The sequence below is a fragment of the Quercus suber genome, unplaced genomic scaffold, assembly GCF_002906115.3.
Source record: "Quercus suber isolate HL8 unplaced genomic scaffold, Cork oak 2.0 scaffold_962, whole genome shotgun sequence".
Taxonomy (NCBI): Eukaryota; Viridiplantae; Streptophyta; class Magnoliopsida; order Fagales; family Fagaceae; genus Quercus; species Quercus suber.
Window position 1 is genome coordinate 20147 of NW_027070382.1, and position 23112 is coordinate 43258.

General features: G+C 34.5%; 1 protein-coding gene across 1 annotated transcript; it reads right to left on the bottom strand.

The window, feature by feature from the left end:
* Window positions 1-25: 25 nt before the first annotated feature.
* Window positions 26-1215, bottom strand: LOC136065414 (glutathione S-transferase L3-like; the record flags this gene model as incomplete). Its single annotated transcript, XM_065768564.1, has 4 exons — window positions 935-1215; window positions 721-795; window positions 366-426; window positions 26-155 (listed from the first exon to the last, which is right to left on the bottom strand). Coding segments are annotated over exons 1-4 (277 nt in total), but the record flags the coding sequence as incomplete, so codon positions are not given.
* Window positions 1216-23112: the final 21897 nt, after the last annotated feature.

The following is a 23112-nucleotide window of genomic DNA, read 5'->3' on the forward strand; positions in this document are numbered from 1 at the left end:
TGATAATAAATCAAGAAATTCAAGCAGCTCAATGAAGTGTGCATTAGAGAGGCATTTAAATGTATCACCTTGTTTTCATGGTAGACTTTCTCTTTGTACCAAGCAGGCCTGTTCTGAAGGTCAATTGGAACTAATTTTATCTTGTCATGTAATCCCTGCAATCCAAATATTCACCAACTTAAATATTAAGTAAAAAAAATAATCTCAAGAAAGGAAAAGGACAGATGATCCCAGAAGGGCTAAAGGGTCAGTCTTTTAATTGAAATAAGAAGCTAGAAAAGCAGTATTGAATAACTTAAGTTGAAGTCTAGAAACAAATTAATTAAGAAATGAGAACAGAGAGGACAAAAAGTGATGAAATTAACCTTATAGTTCCTGAAGATCCACACGCGCTGTGCAAATGGGCATGTATAAGCGATGTACAACCTTTAAAAAAAGGTCCAAGTTCATTTTGGCATGCAAGGTATAAAAATAAAATCCTAAACAAAGGACATAATAAAACAAAAGAAAGTGAATATCGGACAAAAACAAACACACTAAAGATAGTGAATATCCGACCAAAAAAAAAAAGCACAGGTGTGTACTGTGCATGGGTCACGTCAGTTGAATTCATGATTTCAATTGTTAAATTGTAAAATCATGATTTTACTTTTTCATAATTATGACATAAAAAAAAAAAAAAAAAAAAAGAGAAACAAAAAAGGGAAGAGATGAGTGAACCTTGTGGTTCCATCAAAGAGAGGAGGTTGTTCAGAAGTGGCAGTCAAAGGTGTGGGAAGATGCTCGTTCACGATCCTGCATAACCCACAGAACAACATTAGTAAAAACAATCTTACACTATACCACAAAATTCAGAGAACCGCAAATGAACAACAACAAAAAACAGTTGAGAAAATGGAGAATTCGTGGTGATTTCAAATTCCAAGACACTTACGCAGCTGCCATTGATAAATTTTTTTTTTTTTTTTTGGTTGTTGTTCGGAGAGCTCTGAGATTTCAGTTTATAGTCTTCCTAATCTGTTGCTGAATGACATCTATGTTTACAGAGCTACCCTTTATATAGGACTTTTCTGCCTTTCTACCTGCTTACTGATAAGGTTGTGGACTCTTCTCTTTGGCCTTTAACCATTAGATTTGATTATTTTTCTTGGGTCAATCATATAGTGAATATTTTATGCATTCAAGTATTCCAAATTTTAATAGGAATAAACAGCCCAAATCCAAAAGGATTATGAGCTTTTACCTTAATCCCTTGCTTGATTGAAATGGGTGTTGAGGTGGTTGGAGGTCAAGGTTAGGTTGCCTAGTGGAGCCGTGGTGGTGAGGAGCAGGTGGGAGTGTGGGGTTAAACTTAAATGGGTTGGTATTTGTGGAGAGGGTAACGTTCACCATTTTGGGCAAAGAGACCTTAATTTCCTATGAAAATTCGTCTATTTTCAGTTTTGGTCCTTGCCTTTATTTTATTTTTGTTCACTTTCTACCCCTTTTTATTTTTATCCTAAATAGGTGTCATGAATTGTGACATTTTTATTTTTTTAGAGAGTTTTAATTTATGATTCCGTTTCTTGTGATAGTTAATTATTGTTAAACTAAAATATCAGTTAGTTTTTAGTGTAAGCAGAAATTAAATCTCAGATATTTTATTTAACCATCAAAAACTTTATTAGTTGGATTAACTGAAATTCACCTTAGGTAGTAATTGCTAGTTGGACTAACTGAAATTCTTGCTAATTTATCAGGGTGTTACAGTGTACGTGAAAAGAAGCATATAAATAGATGCATGTAGTGGACCTACCAATATTATAACCCACTGCTTGTCACTTGAGCATTCCATGCGCTATTACGTACAGTCAGTACAAAGAGTTGAGAGTTATAAACCGCATGATGTTTACAACTACACAATCAGTACTCCCAATCCATGCACTATTATTTAGTCACATTTCATTAATGAATTATATATAATTAGTTTGTGAGTATTTATAGCTAATCTCAAGATTTTGAGATTAAGGTTTTCCTGCTGTTGTATAAACTTGGAAATCGATCATGTCGAGCCGCACGCTAGCCTTATATGAATTAAGAAAATTCCCAAGTAATTTATATATATAATTTTTTTTAAATTCCTATTTAAATTAAATAATCAATATCTCAAACCAATAAGAAAATAAATAAATCAAACACAAAAATACCAAGTGAAGGACCAAATGTAGCAGCGTGAAGAGGGTAATGTAATGGGAGTCCAACTCAATTCTCAGGTAGGGTTTTAGAACAAGAAGATCTCTAATAAAATCAATGTGGGCCAGCAAAGCTGGTATAATTAACGGGGTTTCATTCACAGAGGTCAATAAAATTTTCTAAGGATGTGTGGGTCTTTATGGATCGATCTCATGTTATAACTGATCAACCTTTTACTGATGCGTTTTAAAGTTCTATATATCATATTTGTTATCTATATTTTTAATGATGCACATAATCATCAATGAGCTAATCATCCTTACACGTGCCAATGGATGTAATTGAAGAACACAAACAAAGAAAACTTACAGAGAGCACCGGTGGAGTGTCGATCAAAAACCCTCTTAAGGTTAAGTTAGTAATAAAAAAATCTCCACAAACTCAAGAATGCAAGAGATAGGGAGAATTCGCATATTTGAGTAGGTTATGGTCTAGTGCTTATATAGTGGTGGAGAGTTGACTTGAATCCCATGTTTCAGGGGAGTTTCTTCACGGGGAGGATACGGAGTTAAAGGCCCTTGGATCATAGGGCTTCTCTTCTCATATATGAAAGATTTGATTGTGCAGTAGGGCCTTTGGGCATGATGTACAAGTTATTTTCACGTAGAGGCGTATAAGTGGGAAGCACGCAAGTGCCAAGTGGAAATTTGGGACTGAGACCTGTCGGGATAGGCCAGGACTCGAATGGACCAATGTTGGCTTGTCGGTTTACTATGTACCCAATGAGCCCAAGGCTTGGGACGCCTCCAGAACGATTAGTCATGGGGGCAAGCCCAATGGGCCTCGTCGGCCTATGGGCCGACTGACTGTCAGAGTGAGCCTTATCAGTCTTTCGGGTCAACAGGTCAAAAACGTCCTCATCAATTTCCATATTTTCCAATATTTTGTGATACTAGCATGTAGTATAGAGAATAAGTGGAATTCTGTTTCTTTTGATTTTTTTTTTATTGTAAAAAAGAAAAATTCAAACGAGTATATATTCATCCAAATTTTTTTTTATCATAAACCAAATATAGTGAATGTTACATTTTTTGTGAGTTTTTTAATATTAATATTATATCACTCATATATACACATGAATGGTTTTTTTTTTTTTTTTTAATCTCTTGTACAATATGTATATATGTTCGAGTGTAGGTGCATATGTGTATGTAAATTTTTCCCCCAGTTCCAAATCCTAACTTCTCTTTTGCACAAAAGGAGAAGTATTATTTGTGATTTAAATCAATGTTTGTTTAAAAAGAAGTCAAATTGTCTGCTCTAAGGGATTTTGTTTTTTGAATTATGAATATAATAAAAAATGTTACAAAGAAAATCACCCACCCAAATAAAAAATGAAGGAAAATTTGAATAATTTAAAATTACATGAACTTACATATATATGGAAGAAAATTAAAATACAGTTATGGTTCAGTAACATTCTATTACAATGTAGTTTATTTCTAGTTTCTGACACTAACAGAGGCGCAGACTAGATCCCAAAATGCATCCAATGTCTTCTAAATGACACACTAGCCATGAACCTGTAATTGTAAATACAAATATATACTCACACTAGCCTAAAAAAAATTCACCATTTGGTTTACAATCTAGTCGCTAGTTGAAATATATATGGGACTTAATTTCAAGTGCCTAAAAGTGAAGCTGTGCTGGGTATGCTCACATCCAATACAAGGTCCAGGCGTCCAGCTCCACTAGTCCATTAACGTTACAAACGCTAGGCTAATTGGATGCTAGAGCCTTCACATTGGTTCCTAGTGCTTTAACATTTTCGTCATGACAAACAACATTGGCACCGTCCTTGTAACATTAACATTACTGATTTTGTGTTAAGGGATTGGATATTTTAGAGGAACCCCTCACTGACTCTTAACTTTAGATCGTCATAGAATGATAGATCATCGTCGCCTATGGCACACTTATGGATCATCGTCGTCTAAGTATATTCATCTGTTCAGGCGTTCAGCTGAAATGCATAATAATAATAATAATAATAATAATAATAATAATTTGTATTATTATAGATTTATTTTAAAAGTTTTTTTTTTATTTCAACTAACTACGTGGAATATTTAAAATAGGTGGCGTGATTTAATTAGACCAAGTAATGCACATGACTATGCAGCATATACAATGCACTTAACAACTACATAAGCAATTTAGCTAGTGCCTCTACTGATGCATATGTTATATAATTTTAAGGTGCAAATTCTAAATTATAAAATTTTAAGGTGTAAAATTTAAAAAACTATACTTATGTACGTTGGCCGAGTATACTTGTGTCTTTACGTCACGCAAATCATGCTCTCATAGCGCAAAAGTATTAGGTATTTTCAAAGCACACTGCAGTATAGACTTATTCTTGCTTGCTCGTGCATGGACTTTTTATTATTTAATTCTTCTCCAAGTAATATGTAACGTAGAGTTTTAACTTCTATGTTTCTATGGACTGACTTCTTAATTCTTCTCCAACAACTAACAAGAAGACCTGACTTGCTAGCCGCCTCTGTTTTCCTTTTCCTACGCAATTACGCTCTCTAATAGGCTGGCTTATCAAATTCTTCTAATATAACCAAAGATTTGGTCCATGAGAGAGTGAATTTGACACGCCGTTGGATGCAATTTACTGCATATAATTTGGTTGCAGATACCCCAACTTTTGTGACCTTGCCTTCTGAGGTTTGTGATGATTATGTCTAGTTCAGTTATCCCCCTAACTGATACCAGAATAACTAAAATTTGAATGAATATATAACAATACTAGGTTTAAAAAATTAACTTACCAAAGAAATTTATAAAGTCAATTTGTACTCCTGTGGTCTCTTCTTTTTTGAGAAAAAAGAAAAAAAGAAAAAGCAATTTGGTTATTCTAATTATAAATAGAAAAAATGTGAAAGTACTATTTTGATTCTTACATTTTGAGATCATAGTCAATTTGTTCATTGTTATTTTCAAGTTGTAGTTAATTTGGTTTCAACTGTTAATTTACTAAAATAAAATGCCTACGTGACAAATGGTCTCAGGCACTTTGAAACAAGAAAAGGCATAAATTAAGGGGCATAGTTTGGAGAACAGAGGAATTAAGGGTTGTTTTTCTAGCTTGAGAAAGTAATTTTGCTTTCTATCCCTGGACCTTAGAGTTGAGTTTGTCTACCAGAAATTGGAAATCAGTCACTCTTCTACCCCGCATCTTAAAATCAAGACCCAGGTACTTACTAGGATATTGGACCAAGTTCACCTGCAAAGACCTGTCAAGGTTTTCTTGTTCTTCATGACCGACTTCTTCTTAATTCTTCTCCAACAACTAACAACAAGACCTGACTTGTAGCTGCCTCTGTTTTCCTTTTCCTACGCAATTATGTTCTCTAATCGGCCGACTTATCAAATTCTTCTAATATAACCAAAGATTTGGTCTATAAGGGAGTGAATTTGACACGCCGTTGGATGCAATTTACTGCATATAACTTGTTTGAAGATATTCCAACTTCTGTGGCCATGCCTTCTGAGGTTTGTGATGATTATGTCTAGTTCAATTATCCCCCTAACTGATACCAAAATAAGTAGATTAAAAAAAATTAACTTACCAAAGCAATTTATAAAGTCAATTTGTATTCCTGTGGTCTCTTCATTTTTGAAAAAAAAAAAGAATAACCAATTTGGTTATCCTAATTCTAATGCAATTTAAATAAAATAATAATAAAAAAGAAAAGGTGAAAGACCTATTTTTTTCCTACATTTTAAGGTTATAGTCAATTTGGTTCTTACATTTTGATAACAGTTAATTTGGTCCCTCTTATTTTCAAGTTGCAGTCAATTTTGTTTATACTGTTAACTCATTAACAGAAAATGTCTACATAGCAAACGGTGTGCACAATTGGCATACTTAAAATTGATGTGGATACTAAAATAACGATAAAAATACCACATTAGCATTTGAATTAAAAAAAAAAAAAATTGATTTATCAATTCCAATGAAAAAAAATTAAAAAAACATGAACAATGATGATCTTGAACATGAATACACATCTGGGACCGCAAATCTCCATAAATCCAAATTAAAATTCAGCAACAACAATTACATTGCCACGCACAACATGTACCCAATTCAATTTTTGAGTGATTTTCTTCAGTAAAAAAGTATAAACTTAATTTTTTTTTTTTTTGGATAATAACACTTTACCTACCTGTGGTTTGCCTCTAATTTGAGTTGCCTACCCGTGGTTTCAATTTTGACACTTTACCCACCTATGATTCCCTCTGTTAGTAATCCATAACCCACCTCTCCTTCAGCCGTTACTCTAACACATATTATGTCAAAAACAAAAGCCCAAACAGATCAAAACACACTCCTCACTCCTAAAACTCACCAAACTAAGATCCTACAATGCAATGCGCTTCGCTTGAGATAACTAGGTTTTGATCGTGAATGCAAACTGATCTGAGGAAGAAGGAGACACAGTTGCTCCTCTGTTCAGCTGTTGTTGGTAGATCAAAATCACCTAAGATCCTACAATGCAATGTGCTTTGGTTGAGATAACTGGGTTTTGATCGTGCATGCAAACCGACCCGTGGAAGAAGGAGACACAATTACTCCTCTATTCAGCTGTTGCAAGTAGATCAAGATTATTACTCTTTAATTTTTGAAACCTAGAGTTTTAAAATTCTTTCTTCCAAATTGGGTTATTGCTTGTGATCTAACTGGTAGTGCTTGTTAAACAACTATGTTTCAATTTCAACAAACTGGGTTTTTGCTTGCTATGTTTCATAAAATTGGGTTTGTTCTTTTCGTGCCAACATATATACTTCGATTTTCAAACCAAATGTGACAAATTTTTGTTCCAATTACATCCATTTTGAGTCACCAGTAAAGGAATATGCTTGTCATAAATAAATTTAAAAAAAAAATGAAAAAAAAGGGGCAATGCAGACAAGTTCAATTCTAAGCTATGCTTTCTCATGAAATTGGGTTTTTGCTTGTATTCTTCAATGTGGAGCTGTTGGACCATAGGATTAGGCTTCCTTCATCAATGTGGGGCTCCATTGATTATTGCTTTTCATGATTTTGCAATAGTATTGATTATTGCTTTTTTGCTTTCCCTTTCCATGGGTTTGTCTCCCAAAAACAAAACAAAAGATTTTAATAATATTGTCTATTTCTGTGTTGTGCTTTGTGTAGACCATAGGACCACATGATACTTTTCTACATGCAAGCCCATCTCATACTTTATTCTGTTGTATTTTATATGCAAATGGCTTACTTGACATTCAATTTTGAGATTCATCATGGTGGCCAGTTTGTGTGGAACCCAAATTTGATATATTTAGGAGGTAGTACTTCTTTTATTGATGAGGTTGACCCAGATAAGCTTAGTTATTTTGAAATACAAGATATTTTTTTTTTATTTGGGGGCATTGAGTATAAGTAGATTTCATTATCTTATTCCTGGAGGTAATTTGGAGCAAGGGTTAAGGTTTATAAATGGAGATGATGATATAGTTTATATGTGTGAGATTCATGCTGCATGGCCTACAAATAAGATAACATTATATGTTGAGGGTGGTGAGGAGCCAGTTGCAGTTGAACAACCATTTGCTAATGAGGAAGTAGCAAATGATGATGATGTGTATGAGGCACCTCAGAATGGTGATGATGCGCATGAGGTGGGTCAGAATGATGATGATGTGCATGAGATGCATGAGGGAGGTAATGTGGATGCTAAAGGAGGTGGTGGACAAGATTTTGATTAGTTAGAGGAAGGATTTGAGGGGCCAGATTTTGATGATGATGTATTTGGAAATGTAGATGATGGGCCATCTACACATGATAAAGTTAGTGTCAATGCAGCAGCCCCACATAGACCTTCTGAGGGAGGTAATGTCAATGCAGCCCCACATAGGTTCTCTGAGGATCTACCTATGTATGTAGCCCCAAATAGGACTACTGCAGTGAACAATGACCCACCTCTTGAAGAGGGTGAATGGATTGACCCACCTTTTGAAGATGACATGGAAAGTCTAGTAGGGTCTGTTGATGAACAACCAGAACCAAATGCTGCAAAAGAACTTGAGTTTAATGTCCAAACTAACATGAGAAAACCAGAGTTAAAGAAAGGAATGAAGTTTCCAAACTCTAAGGTATTTAGGGAGGCATTGAGGGAATATTCTATAAAGAAGCTAGTAGATATCAAGTTCAAACTGAATGAGAAGAAGAAGATATCAGTTTATTGCATAAATGAATGTGGAAGGAGGTGTTATGCATCTTCACTATCTGGGGAGTTGACATTCTAAATAAAAACATTCAATCCAAAGTGCACCTGCCCTAGATCCTTCAAACATAGCCAGGTGACTGCAAGTTATATTGCAAAGAAGTTTATGTAGGAGTTTGACAATAATCCTAATTGGAAAGTGGCTAGTGTTCAACATCATGTGAAGTAAGCACTTGAAGTTAACATAAGTTACAGTCAGGTGTATAGGGCAAAAAGGAAAGCTACTGACTTGATTACTGAGGATGAACAACTGCAATATGGGGAGCTTAGGGATTATGTAAAGATGATAAGATTGAATGACAAAGGAAGTAGGGTTATTTTGCAAACTGAAATGGAAGATGAAAATATGCACAAAAAGTTGGTTTTTTTGGAGGTTGTAGATCAATCATTAGTTTAGATGGGTACCACCTGAAAGGGAGATTTAGGGGGCAAATACTTGCTGCCACAACTAGAGATGCAAATGATAACATTTTCCCAGTTGCATTTGCTGTTGTTGAGCAAGAGAACAAAAATTCAGAGGTATGGTTTTTGCAACAGTTTTTCGATGACATTGGGAATCCAGAGCAACTTAATCTGGTCTTCATCACTAATAGACAAAAGGTATGACCTACAATTGTACTAACATATTTAACCCACATATTTACAATTCAATAATACATGCCTTAGTTTATTTCAACATGTTTAACTAACATATTTACTTGATCTGTTTTGTATATGAATTAGGGCCTTATACATGCAATTGAGATGTTGTTCCCAACTTGTGAGCATAGGTATTGTGTGAAGCATATCTATAATAATTTTAAAGTGGATCATAAGGGCTTGGAATTGAAGGATGCACTGTGGAGATGTGCTGGAGCCATAACAATTAAGGAGTTTGAGAGAAAAATACAGGAACTGAAGGATTTGGATGTCAAGGCATGAGAGTATCTTGCTGACATCAACCCTGCACAATAGTCTAAGTCTTACTTTAGTAGTAGAGCTTTGTGTGACTGTTTATCTAATAACTTGAGTGAGTCTTTTAATGCCATGATTTTAGAAGCTAGGGATAAGCCAATTTTAGCAATGTTAGAGTGGATTAGAGTTAGGCTCATGACCAAACAATACAAAAAAGATGAAAGGTATAGCAAAATACACTAGAAAGATGTGTCCTAATATTCAAGAAAAATTAGAGAAGTTAAAACATGAATCTATACCTTTTAGAGCTACTCCAGCAGACAACTTCATGTATAAGGTTGATAATGGTCGTGAGAGACATTTGGTTGACTTGGCTAGGAAAGCATGCAGCTGTAGGATTTGGGATTTGATAGGACTTCTTTGCAAACATGGGATCTCTGCTACTGTTAAGAACCTAGAGAAAGTAGAGGACTATGTACATCCTTGTTACTTGAAAGAGACATTTGTTGAAACTTACAAAGAGATAATACAGCCAATGCCTGGCTAGTCTGAGTGGGTTGAGACTAACCAACCTGCTCCTGTTGCTCCTCATGTGTATAAACCACTTGGTAGACCATCAAAGCAAAGAAAAAGAGATCCTGAAGAGCCAAGGAACCCTTATAGAGTTTCTAGGATGAACAAGACACTCAAGTATGGGAAGTGCCAGAAATGACATAATGCAAGAGGGTGCAAGACAGGCATCATTGGTGAAACTCCATAGCAGAGAAGAGATAGACTTACTAAATTAAAAGCTGTAAGTATTTCCATGCTTTGAACTATATTCATTTCCTCAAGTATTTCATGTGTATGTAACTTGTACAACCCTCCTTGTAGGCACAAGGTAGTAAATCTACAAAAACAAAGCAAACTACAACACCTCAAACTGTATCTCAGCCATCAAGTACTAGATCTCAGCTTGCATACAAAGCTTTTGGTCAAACTGCATCTCAACCTACACCAAATAATAGATCTGAGGCAACAACTCAACCTCCAACTACATTGTTAGGACATATGTGATTCACTTGTTAAGAACATATGTCATTCTTTTATATAATTGGCTAATCCTTTGACAAAACACACTTAACTTGTAATTGGATAGTTCTAAGTGTTTTTAATACTTCAAGAAACAAGGTTTTAAGATTAAGAGTTGAAGTCATCAAGTCTGTCGAAGAAACAAGCTAAAGAAGTGCACATTCATTAAAACTCGACAACATCTCGACAGTTGGCTCGACAGCTGCATGTGCCGAGGTTTAAGAAGCTGTCTCAAGCCCATGGCTTGACACCTACTCGACAGCTGCTTGACACCTTCTATCTGTCAAGGTTTATGAATTTCAGAATATCTGATTTGATTTCTTGGGATCCTTGAATGTGTCTTTGGGCCTTTTTTTTCTCCTAACCCTAGACATATAAAAGGATATTTTAAGGGCCGTCAAACAGTTTACAAGTTGCACAAGCATTGAGAAAACTCCGTTCAAGCAAATTATGACCGGAGACAAAATTATGCCCTAATTCATCTCTTCTGAAGAAGTTGTTGTGTATGTGCACCTTTGGGTTTTGTGACCAAGCATCTTCTTGATCTTCATCGTGGATGAATTGAAGAACTCTGCAGCTAACAACTCTTTCTAGTTGGTGATTGAAGTCGCGTACTGGGATCCGCGTATTGGTTAGTTACGTACTTGGGAGCCGTGCATCAAAAAGGGGAAACTATCACTACAGAACAAGTCCAATTGGATATTGGGGTAAGGGTTCAACTGTAGGTTGGTAAGGTACTTGGGATTCCTTTACTTGTAACTGCTTGTTGTGATAATAGTGAAATTTTGAGAGTAATGACCTAAAAATCACCCGGTAGGGTTTTTGCCGTCAGGTTTTCTCCATTTGTAAACAAATCATCGTGTTATTTATTTTTCGCTGCATAATTAGTTTATTGGTGATTTGTTTGTGCTACCACGCGTTTGCATGTTAAATTGATTAATTAATAACTTGGTTAATTAATTAATTAATTTAGTCACAAGGGGTCAATACGTTTTTGGCCTATCATACATCTAGGGCCAACTGGTTCTCTTCATCCTCACAACCAAACTTCCATACCCCTAGAGAGACATGGGATTCTTTACCATCTTAGGCACCTCTGCTTTCTTCTATTTTGTTTATTTTTTTCCTCTTACTTGCTATAGTTGGACTATCTTGCTAATTGCTAGATTTTGGATTCACAACCAAGTGCATCTATGAGCACTAGTGGTGTACCAAGTCAAGGAAGTGGTGGTGGTGTTGCTAAGGGCTTTAAAGGCAGAAAGTTTGGTGTATCAAGGCCAACAAAGTTTTAACTAGTTGGTAGAAAGGGCAAGAAGGCAGCTGGCAAGGGCACCAAAAGCAGTAAATGAAGATGGAAGATGTTAGAGTTTCAACCACTTTTTTTGTTATAGTTCCCACCACATGTGTATTATGTGCTTAAGCATGGTCAAGTGTCAAAAACAATATTGACAATTTTGGTTGAAAGATGTGTATGTCTGATGTGTGGTGGACTAGTATTTGGGTTTTGGTTGTAAATCTGTCTACATGTGACATAAAGTCACAATGACTATCTTCACCTTTATTAATGTTAATGTGCATTGACACAGGATAAAGTATTTTGTTGTTTTATGCTTGTCTTTTTGCTTTTGGTGGATTTACATAGGACTATTGTGTTTTGTTGTGTTGTGCTTTTTGTGGATTTACACAGATGTATGTATTCACATAGCAAATCATGTGCTTTTGGTGGAACCAAAATGAATATATATTAATCTACTTTGTGGCAATATATATGGATCCATTTATAGGCAGGAAAACAACATGTTCCATTTATGGGCAGGTGTGCATTGACACAGCAAATCTTGTTCCATATATATTCCATTTATGGGCAGGGCAGGCGTGCATTGAAACGGCAAACAACATGTTCCATGTTCCATATATTAATCTTGCATTGACACAAGTGTATGTATTGAACCAAAATGATTATATAATAAAATGTTCAAGTCATGTTATTAAAATTTTGCACATAACACTTTGTGCCAATATATATCAATCTTAGAATGAAGTTAAAAAAAAAAAATTATACTACAGAACATTTGCACAAAAACAACACTTTCCATTTCAGGAGATAGATACAATAATCAAGGACTTTGTATTTCAATTACCCAATCACATTTCAACATCCCCCCCAAGCATCATGGTAGATTAAGGTTCCTCCCCTTACATTGTTGTTCATTGAGGCAAAACACAACAACAACATTACAAAAATGAAAAATAACCATGACAAAACTAGTGCCACTTTGTACAATCTCTCACTCTCTTTAACCTTCTTAAGTTTGTCCCTAGCTTCCACATAACAACATCTCACTCTTTCTTGTATTTCCCTAGTTGTTATTTCTTTCTGATTTGCAAGCTGCAGTTCATTCTCAAGCATACTTATCCTTTCATGGACAAGTGAGGCAGTTTCACTCTTACAAGTTTCGTTATCCACCCACTGAAAGAAGCCACATTTAGGACTAACCTGATCATTACAATTATAACAATTAATTTCACTGTTTACAATTAATCACAACTAATAATTCAATTCAATTCAAATACAACAATGTAATTGTTTCTTACATTAAATTGACTACAACCGAGGAATCTTCTTCCATAGTTACCAGCTTTTTGACTTGTTTGTAGGGCACAATTCTCATGGGTACATAAATGACCATCTCCGGCATGATAGAAACCACTAGTTGTAGAGTTATTGCCAGTTGATGAAGACATAGCAAAAATTTGTTACAAGCTTATAGACCAACAAATCTGTTACAAGTGGCATAGTTCAAATTTTCAACATGTGTTTGAAGGAAGGATAATAACTATGAAGAAAAGTATCATCTAAAACAAGTTCCCTCACAATACAAGTACAAGATAAAGAGACCTAGGGTCATGCAGCCCCACATTGATGAAGGAAGGTCCAGCAGCCCCACATTGGAGGGGCTTTTTTCTCATTTATATTTTGGATCATGGCTTTGGGACTTATTCATCAATATGAGATGGAATCATGGAATACTTTATGGTATTGCAAGTAGACCCATGTGATGTAGGGGTTAAATGAATTAAGTTCACTTGATTGCATGGGCATGATTAGTTTGTGCCAGCAGATTTTTAACTAAAATGTACCTATTTAACAATTAACATTAACATTACAGTATAAAGTGAAAGTTCCATATGTATAAGCCAGTCTCATTGTTGTATGCAACCTAGTTGATTGCTTGCTTGTTGTCTTCTAATGCCAAAGCTGCTTGTATTCTCTATGGTTGCTTTGTTCTCCCTATACTAATTTGGGAAGGTACTTTTTTTTTTTTTTGAGGAAATTTTTAGGTAGGTACTTTATATGCACCTTTATCAAGACCTAAATTTGTTGATATTACTGTGATTCCATAATATTTTCTCTGATCAGATCAATATTGTACATATGGCATATTGAAAATCAATGAAACCGAAAATTTGTTCCCTTTTTTGTTTTGTTTTGTTTTGTTTTTTTTTGTAATTTTTTATTTTAAGTTATTATATCTACATTAACCTTGTCTCTAATGGGTGTTATTGCAAAGCTGCATAGGAGGCACAGGTTTAGGATTACCTATGAAACTTTTTAAGTGATGAAATATATGCCAACAAATCTGTTACAAGTGGCATAGTTCAAATTTTTAGCATGTGTTTGAAGGAAAGATAATCCTATGAAGAAAAGTATCATCTAAAACAAGTGGCATATATGCCCACATTGATGAAGAAAGGTCCAACAGCCTCACATTGATGAATACAAAAAAACCAAAAAAAAAAAAAAAAAAAAAAAAAAAAAAAAAAAAAAAAAAAAAAAAAAAAAAAAAAAGCTCGATTGATGCTGGATCGATCGAAATTGATTTTCGATCGATCGAATCTAATTTTCAATTGATCAAAATTCATATTGTGAGTTTTTAAAAAAGTTTTTCTCTCACATGTTCTTCACACTTTTCAATTTTTTTCAAAATCTCTTTGACCGTTCCTCTTCAACCGATCCAATCTAAGCCAAATTTGTCATTTTCTTCTTAAAATTTCTCAAGGGTTTTTGTCTTCTTCTACTTGTAAGTCTCTTTTACCCTTTCTTTTTCATTTTATTTACATTTTTCATGCATTTTAATTGAAATTTTCAAACTCATAATTTTTGGATTTTTTGAATTTTGAGTTGTTTTCTTTCACATTTGAACATTGGGTTTTTGTCTTTAGACGTTATTAACATGATTCCCATGCATTAATTTGATTATTTTTGTCATTTGGGAAAAACTTTAAATTCTAGGGTTTGAAAGTTTAAGAAATTGCGGGAGATTTTGTTCAATTGGGCTAAAATTGATGAAATTGACTTGTGTTATTGATTGATTCTGTCATTATATGATGTTATCTAACTAGTGTAATGATAAATTGATCAATTTTTATTTTTTATTTTATTTTTTATTTTTTGAAATTGGGTTTTTCAAAATTTGGAGTTTTTGTTCTAAAACTCTATGTTCAAGTCAATTGTTGGTTTATAAAGTATAACTGAATAAATTTCAATGCATTAGAGCATGCATCATATGTGAATTCATTTCATGCATCATATAGATTGTTATTTATTGAGATTTTTGTGCTTAATGCAGTCTGCCCTTGGTTTTCTTTGTTTTCTTTCTTTGGTTTTTGTTTTTTTCTTTCCTTTTCAACCCTTAGAATCATGGTTAGGAGGACTAGAGCCAACAAGAAAACCTCCACAACCTCTACCCCAGCCTTTGAGATTGATAGGTTTAGGTTTGAGAAAAACCAAGAGACCTATGAGAAGCTTAAGATATTTAGGTTTATTTGGGCTGAGCGTAAGGTGATACTAGATGAGCTTAATGGGGAGATTAGGAGGAACTTTGAGCATAGGGGTTGGTTTCTCTTATGGACATTGAGTACCCTCTTTTGATTGCCTTGATAAGAGAGCTCTATTCGAACCTCTCTGGCCAATCCGATGATTCCAACACTCACTATGTGATGAGTTGGATAAGGGGTAAGAAGTATGTCATTACTCCTTCAGTAGTGGCCTCTGCTCTTGGTGTACCTTTGGTACGACAGCCTATGTACCTTTATTTTAAGACCCCTCATCTCGATGACATTATGTCTTATCTCATCAGTACTTTCATTAATTGGGGTACTGATCCTCGTATCACCTCTCATGAGCTTACTGAGCACAATTTTTTTTCCAGATTTCTTGTCATTCGATTTGGCCCATCTCTCACTTGCACACCATTCCTATTGAGAGTGTGCTTTTTTATATGCTCTTGTGACTGATGTTCCTATGTGTTTTTTGTCTTTTTTCATTCGTTCTTTAGTTGAGGTTCATAGGAGTAGTTCTATGTCACATGGTCTTTTCTTCCCTATTTTTATCCATAGGATTTTGTTACATTTAAGATTAGAGGATTTTCCTGCATCTGAGCCTGTCCATATCATCGCTTCCATAGGTGCCACATTCCTTAGGCAAAGAGCAGCTCAGATGAAAGCTAGCTCCAAAGGCCCTAGAGTAGAATCTTCATCAAGTGTTGCATCTCAGCCTCTTACTACAGGTGACCCCACAGTTGAGGAGTTTGTCGATCCCACTGCTGCTGTTGATCCTCTACCTTCTTCTATGAGTGATTCATCCATTCGGAGTATGTTGGATACTATCATGACCATTCAAGCAGCACATGGATAGCTTTTGGTGGATGTACTCACGGAGCTTCAAGCCTTGCATGTAGATTTGGCGAGTGCTCGGCAGTCTTCTCCACCACCTCCTTTTGATGATGAGTCTTGATTGTCCTTTGGCAATTTGTCACAAAAAGAGAGAGTACGTATTGATGGAGATAGGGGGAGTTTTGTCATATTGATGGAGGTAGGGGGAGTTTTGTTAGATTGTATTTAGGAGTTTCATGATGTATATATATTTTTGGCTCATGATGTATTTTTTTTGGTCCTGATGTATTTATTTTTATGGGTTGTATATGTTAGGGGGAGACACTTTGTTTTTTGTTTCTTTTATTGTTTCTTGTTTCACAAATGCTACATTGATAATTGATTTATATTATGAGGTTATTCATGGTATACGTCTTTTATTTTCTGTTTTGTGATATTAAGAATTTTATTTTGTTTTACTTGTATTTTCCACACATGTGTTTATGTGTTTGTTGAGTGTTTCAGGAATATACAGGTTTATTCATTCATGCTGCTGTCTATACTAGCAACTGATAGATAGTAGTTAGGCTGAATTGTTTTTGGGCATGTTAATTTTTAAATGGGTTGTTTGTAACTTTGAGCATTTCAGTTTTGTTATATGTTTTGTCATGGATTGCCAAAGGGGGAGTTTGTTAGGTTCTAAGACTTTAGGAACTAAATGTATTAGAACTTCAATGTGTATTGTGTTGGCAAACCATGATCAAAACTTAGAGTCTAGATTTAGGTTGCTTAAAGTGTGTTTATGTGTAAAGTTGGAATCGAGTGATTGCAGAATTTATTGGACTAAATCTGCAAGGCTTAATCAATCGAAAATTAGACTCAATTGATCAACCCTCGTGCAGATTGTTTTTTCTATAGAATTTCCAACTCAACCGAAGCCTATATGACGTGTAGAGTTTTATGTTTTGCTTTAGGTATAAAGGAAAAACCCTAGCCACGTTTTAAAGGTTGTTGAGGTGCTGTGTGTGTGAATCTTCTATGAGATCTAGAGGTGTTTACCTTTATATAGGGTTATCAAGATCAAGATTTATGTCAAGAATTTGGTGATTTCTTCAGTTGCTGTTTCAAGAGCTTAAAGAAAAACACAAGTAGAAGAACTTGTGGTTGTTGTGGATGAAAGAAAGAAGTAGTCCGTGGACTCGGAGCTGTCACGTGGTCATGGTAGTAAGTTTTCTACTCGAGGTAGCAATAGGATGTTAGTGATCCAAATCTTATTGTACAAACTTCAATTCTTTTATAGTGGATCTGTTTTACCTTGAGGATAGCTAGGTTTAATCCTTCTCAGGTTTTTTACCAGTTTGGTTTTCTTGGATTATCATATCGTGTGTTCTTTATATTTCCGCACTATTTATATGATATGATTTGAATGTATTTAACCTAGATCTTATTAATGAACTTGTTAATTAACTTGGCTTAATATTATGTTAAACAACTTGTGTTTAAGGGGTCTAAAAATGTACATAATAGCATGACAACTCTTCTACTTGTGGCTATAGGACATGATTTTGGTTGATAGAGTGAAAGAACACAAACAATTAACATTTTTCAGTCTCAACAGCCTTTACACTTGTAACTTATTGAAGGATATATTATAGACTAACTTTAAGCTAACTTTACAGCTTTTTTGAGAGAAAGGGAAGGAATGGAATAGGGTTACAGTAATTAGAGCATAGTTAAGATTGCTTTAATAATTCAGACTAGATAGAATTACTATATTAGACTTGAACCTTGACTAAAATAATAAATTGGCTTAGGTTTTGACTATCTCTAAGATGCGGTATTGGTTGATGGTCAAGGAGGTGATGTGCTGGTGGTGGTTGTAAGAAAACTAAATTGTGATTGATTGATATGATATTATTATATTTAAGATTTACTTAAATTTTCGGATTAAGGTTCTGTCCTAACATGATCTATAATACTATCACAAATAATTCCAGTTACCCAAAATATGATGTGATATGAGAAGCATAAAAAATGCAATTATTACCATCCCATTACCTCCTTTATGATTTAGGCAGCGATTCGTCAGAGACATCGAAAGTGATCGGGGCAACAAAATAAAAGAAATAGTTGACTACAGATTTAACCGTATTGTATTGGTCAACAAATCACTCCAGTTCACAACTGGCAGCAATTGGAATTCTTTCAAACCCACCATGATAAATCATAATACAAATTGTGTCACTAATTGGAATTCCTTCATCATCTTTTGTTTTTATACTATTTGCTTATGCCATGTAGGTCCATGCTGCATATTTTTGTATTTTGAATTTTTAATCATATCTATTTTATTGTACAATTTTAATAATGTTATAAGGAAATATTTTCATATTTAAGACAACTTAATAATCAATTCGAGATCAAAAGTAGTGCGAAGGTAATGACACCCAAAAATATAGTTTCTTTTGTCTACGTTGAACAAATCGTTCACAATTTTTTTGTTCTTGTTGTAGTTTTTTTATTATTTATTTTTATTAATTTTGATTAGAAATTCATAAATCTACCCCATCCCTTACTCACTAGGCACTTAGGCCTTGTTTAGTTGGTGGTATAGAAAAGTGAAGAAATAGAAGGTAAGGAGGGGATGAAAAAACTGGAGGGATAGAAAAGATTTTAAGTTCTTCTCATGTGTGTTTGGGTGGGGTAGAAAACTTGAGGGATCAAAAAATCTTTTATTTAATTGGGGGAAAAAGAAGAAGAAGCTAGAACTATATAAATTTGTTAGGTTCTAAGTACTTAGGAACTAAGGTATTAGAACTCTAATTTGTATTGTTGGCAAACCATGATCAAAACAGGTTTTTAGTCTTGTTTAGACTTGCTCAAAGTGTATGCATTTTATGTAAAGTTGGAATCGAATTGCTGCAGAAGTTATAGTGTGATTCTGTTTGGCTTGATCGATCGAGAAATAGACTCGAACGATTGAAACTTGAGCAGAACGTTTTTTTGCAGAATTTTCTAACTTAGTCCTAAGCCCATATGACGTGTAGGGTTTTATGTTTTGCCCTAAGTATAAAAGGGGTTTTATGTTTTGCCCTAAGTATAAAAGGGAAAACCCTAGCCACGTTTTTAGAGTTCCTTTTGCTGTGTGTGTGAATCTTCTATGAGATCTAGAGGTGTTTGCCTTCACACATACTTAGGATTATCGAAGAAGGAGAATTTGATTCAAGAACTTAATGATCATTCAGTTGCTGCAAAAAAAGAGCTTAAATATACACAAGCGAGAGTGCTTGTACTTGCTGGGAATTCAAGAAAGAAATAGTTTGTGGACTCGGAGCTATCATGGGGTCATATAGTAAGTTTCTTACTCGAGGTAGTAATAGGATGTTAGTGGTCTAAGTCGTTATTGTGTAAACTTCAATTCTTTCATAGTGGATTCAGTTTTACCTTGAGGATCGCTAGGTTAAATCTTCCCTAGGTTTTTACCGGTTTGATTTCCTATGTTATCATATTGTTATGTTCTTTATTTTCCGCACTTTACAATAATATGATGTGTTTGTGTTAACCAAGATCTGAAATTGGACTAAGTAATCAACTTAGCTAATTAACTAGGTTAATCTGTTGTGTTTGTTGGGGTCTAAAAACGTTTAAGTGGTATCAGAACAAGTAGCCCTTTTGTTGTAGATCTTTTGATCTCTGAGCTGATCCTTGATCCCTGTTGTCATGGAACATGGACACTCTCTAGTCATTCCTCCTTACTTTGATGGGAATAATTATGCTTATTGGAAAGTAAGGATAAACGCATTCTTGAAATCTATTGATAAGAGAGTTTTGAACTCCGTTGAGTACGGATGGAAAAAGCCTACTACTCCTGTGAGTGAGTGGCAAATTTCTTAGAAAGAAGCAGTCGCTTTCGATAGCAAAGCTATGAATGCTATTTTCAATGTTGTTTCTATGGAGGAATTTAAGAGAATCTCTAATGTTGAGATTGCTCATACTGCTTGGAATATCCTTTAGACTGTGCATGAAAGAACAAAGGCAGTTAAAATTAATAAGTTGCAGTAATTAGCTACTAGATTTGAAAGCATTAGGATGTCTGATGATGAATCTCTTGATGAATTCTATGCTAATTAAGCTTAATGATATTGTTAATTCTACATATAATCTGGGTGAAATCTATGATTAACCTAAAATTGTTAGGAAGATTTTTAGATCTTTGACTGAGGACTTTAGACCTAAAGTAATTGCCATCACTGAAAGTAAGGATGTGGACTCCATCCTTGTTGATGAACTTGTAGGATCTCTTCAATCCTATGAGTTGGACCTACCTAAGACAAACAAATCCAAGTTAATGGCTCTTAAGTCTGTTGATGATGTTGATGTGAGTGAATTTGATGATGAGCTCTCTGCTACCGAGATTGCTTACCTTGCCAAGAACTTTAGGAATTTTCTTAGAAACAACAACAGAAAGGTAAGAGGTAAGAACACTATTGAACCTAGAAATTTTAGGAAGAATGATCCCACTAAGGTTAGCAACACTGAGAAACCTAGAGAAAAAGTAGGTCAATCTTCTAGTAATTCTATGAGTCAACAATGTTTTTGATGTCAAGGGTATGGTCACATGAAATATGAATGTCTTACTTACTTGAAGTCTAAGGGTAAGGCTATGGCTATAATCCTTAATGATGATAAAGTTTCTGATGATGAGTTTAGTTGTGACAAGGATGGAAACTTCATTGCTTTCACTGCTATTGCTGTATTCAATGAAAGTGTGACTGTTGAAGAGAACCCTTTTGATAGGGAACTCTCTGAGGATGCAAATCTTCAAGAAGCTTATAATAAACTTTGCAAAGGATGTTATGAATGTTGATCTTGGCTTGAAGAAAATTGCATCTCTTGAGCTTGATAAGAAAAATTTGCTTGTGAAACTGTTTGATGCTAATGAACTTTTGAACAATGTGAAAACTGAGAACATGCTTTTGCATGATATAGTTAAGAATTTGGAACTTGAACTATCTGTTGCTAGAGAACAATCTATTAGGTCTGCAAACTCCAAACTTGATCACATGCTGAGTGTTCAGAAGTCTCCATTTGACAAAACTGGCTTAGGTTTTGTATAAAGCATCTCTGTGCCTGAACCTCATTCCACAAAGTTTGTTCCTTCTTCTTCCTCTGAACCCCCTGTGAGTGAGACTGTTAAACTTATAAAGGTCACATCTCCTAGGAAGATTAGGGTTGATCTAAAAGAGTCTAAACCTAAGAAGTTTACCCTTTCTAAGGACAAGGTGCATGGTAAGCCTGCTTGGGTTTGTGATTTTTGTGGAAAGTCTAGGCACATTCATCCAAACTGTTTCAAGCTGCAAACTGCTACATGAGCAAATAAACCAAAAGTACCTGTGCATCAAGTATAAGATCCTATGGTACTTATTGGTGAATTGGTAAAGGCTCTTAACTTTTATTCCAATCCTAGAGTTGGAAATCACTCTAATGTGAACAAGAAGTCCAATACTCGAGGTGCATCTAAAAAGTTTTAAATGAAAAAAGCTCAATCTAATTGAGTCTTTTTGACATGGTCTTTGTGCTTCTTTGCTCTACCCTTTGTAACCATTGTTATTTTTTATTTTCTTTTTCTTCTTTTTTTCTAGGACTTGCATTGCATAACATTTATGCATTTCATTTTAGAACTATTTTTGTTTCTTCTTTTCAAAACAAAAAAAAAAAAAAAAAAAAGAAAAAAAGAGAAAAGAAAAAGAAAAAAGGGAAGCAAATTGTGTTTTGCATTATTTTCTTGGATTTGAAATCAAGGTTGGCCAATTTATTTTTGCATAACATGCTTATGTACCTTGTGTTAGGTTCTAAGGTCTTAGGATTTTATGTATTTAGAACTCTAATTTGTAATGTTGGCAAACCATGATCAAAACATTGTATTTAGTCTTATTTAGACTTGCTCAAAGTTGGTTTAATATTGTAAAGTTGGAATCGAGTGGCTGCAGAAGTACTTGGGACTCTCGGCCTGGCTCGATCGATCGAAGAATAGACTCGATCGATCGAAAATCGCACAGGTTGAATTTCTGCAGAATTTCCAACTCAACCCTACTTCATTAAACGTTTAGGGTTTTATGTTTTTACCCTAGGTATATAAACAAAACCCTAGCCACGTTTTTGAAGGTTGTCCATATTGTATTGTTGCTCATACATTGCTGTTTTGTGTGTTTGTTCAACAGCCAGTACAAGGTATATCAACTTTTTTTTAATAATAATAATATTTGTATAATAAAAAAAAATAATGAGTAACATGTCTGAGTTATATATAAAAAAAATAATTATGATATTTTTATGTAACAAATGTATAAAAGTAAATTTTGTACGTTTTTAGACCCCAACAAACAGATTAACCTAGTTAATTAGCAAGTTGATTACTTATCCAATTTCAAATCTGTTAAACAAACACATCATATTATTGAAAGTCGGAAAATAAAGAAAACAACAATATGATAACAGGAAATAAACGGTAAAAACTTGGAGAGATTTAACCTAGCGATCCTCAAGATAAAACTGAATCACTATGAAAGAATTGAAGTTTACACAATAGGACTTAGACCACTAACATCCTATTGCTACCTCGAGTAAGAAACTTATTAATGACCCCATGATAGCTCGAGTCCACAACTACTTTTTTCTTTCTTGAATTCCAGCAAGTCAAGCACTCCCGTTTGTGTATTTTAAGCTCTTTTTTTGCAACTGAATGATCATAAGTTCTTGAATCAATTCTCCTTCTTGATAATCCTAAGTATTGTGAAGGCAAACACCTCTAGATCTCAAGAAATTCACACACAGCAAAAAGGAACTCTAAAAACGTGGCTAGGGTTTTCCTTTTTATACTTAGGGCAAAACATAAAACCCTACACGTCATATGGGCTTAGGACTAGTTGGAAAATTCTGAAAAAAGTTCTGCCTAAGTTTCAATCGTTCGAGTCTATTCTCGATCAATCAGCCA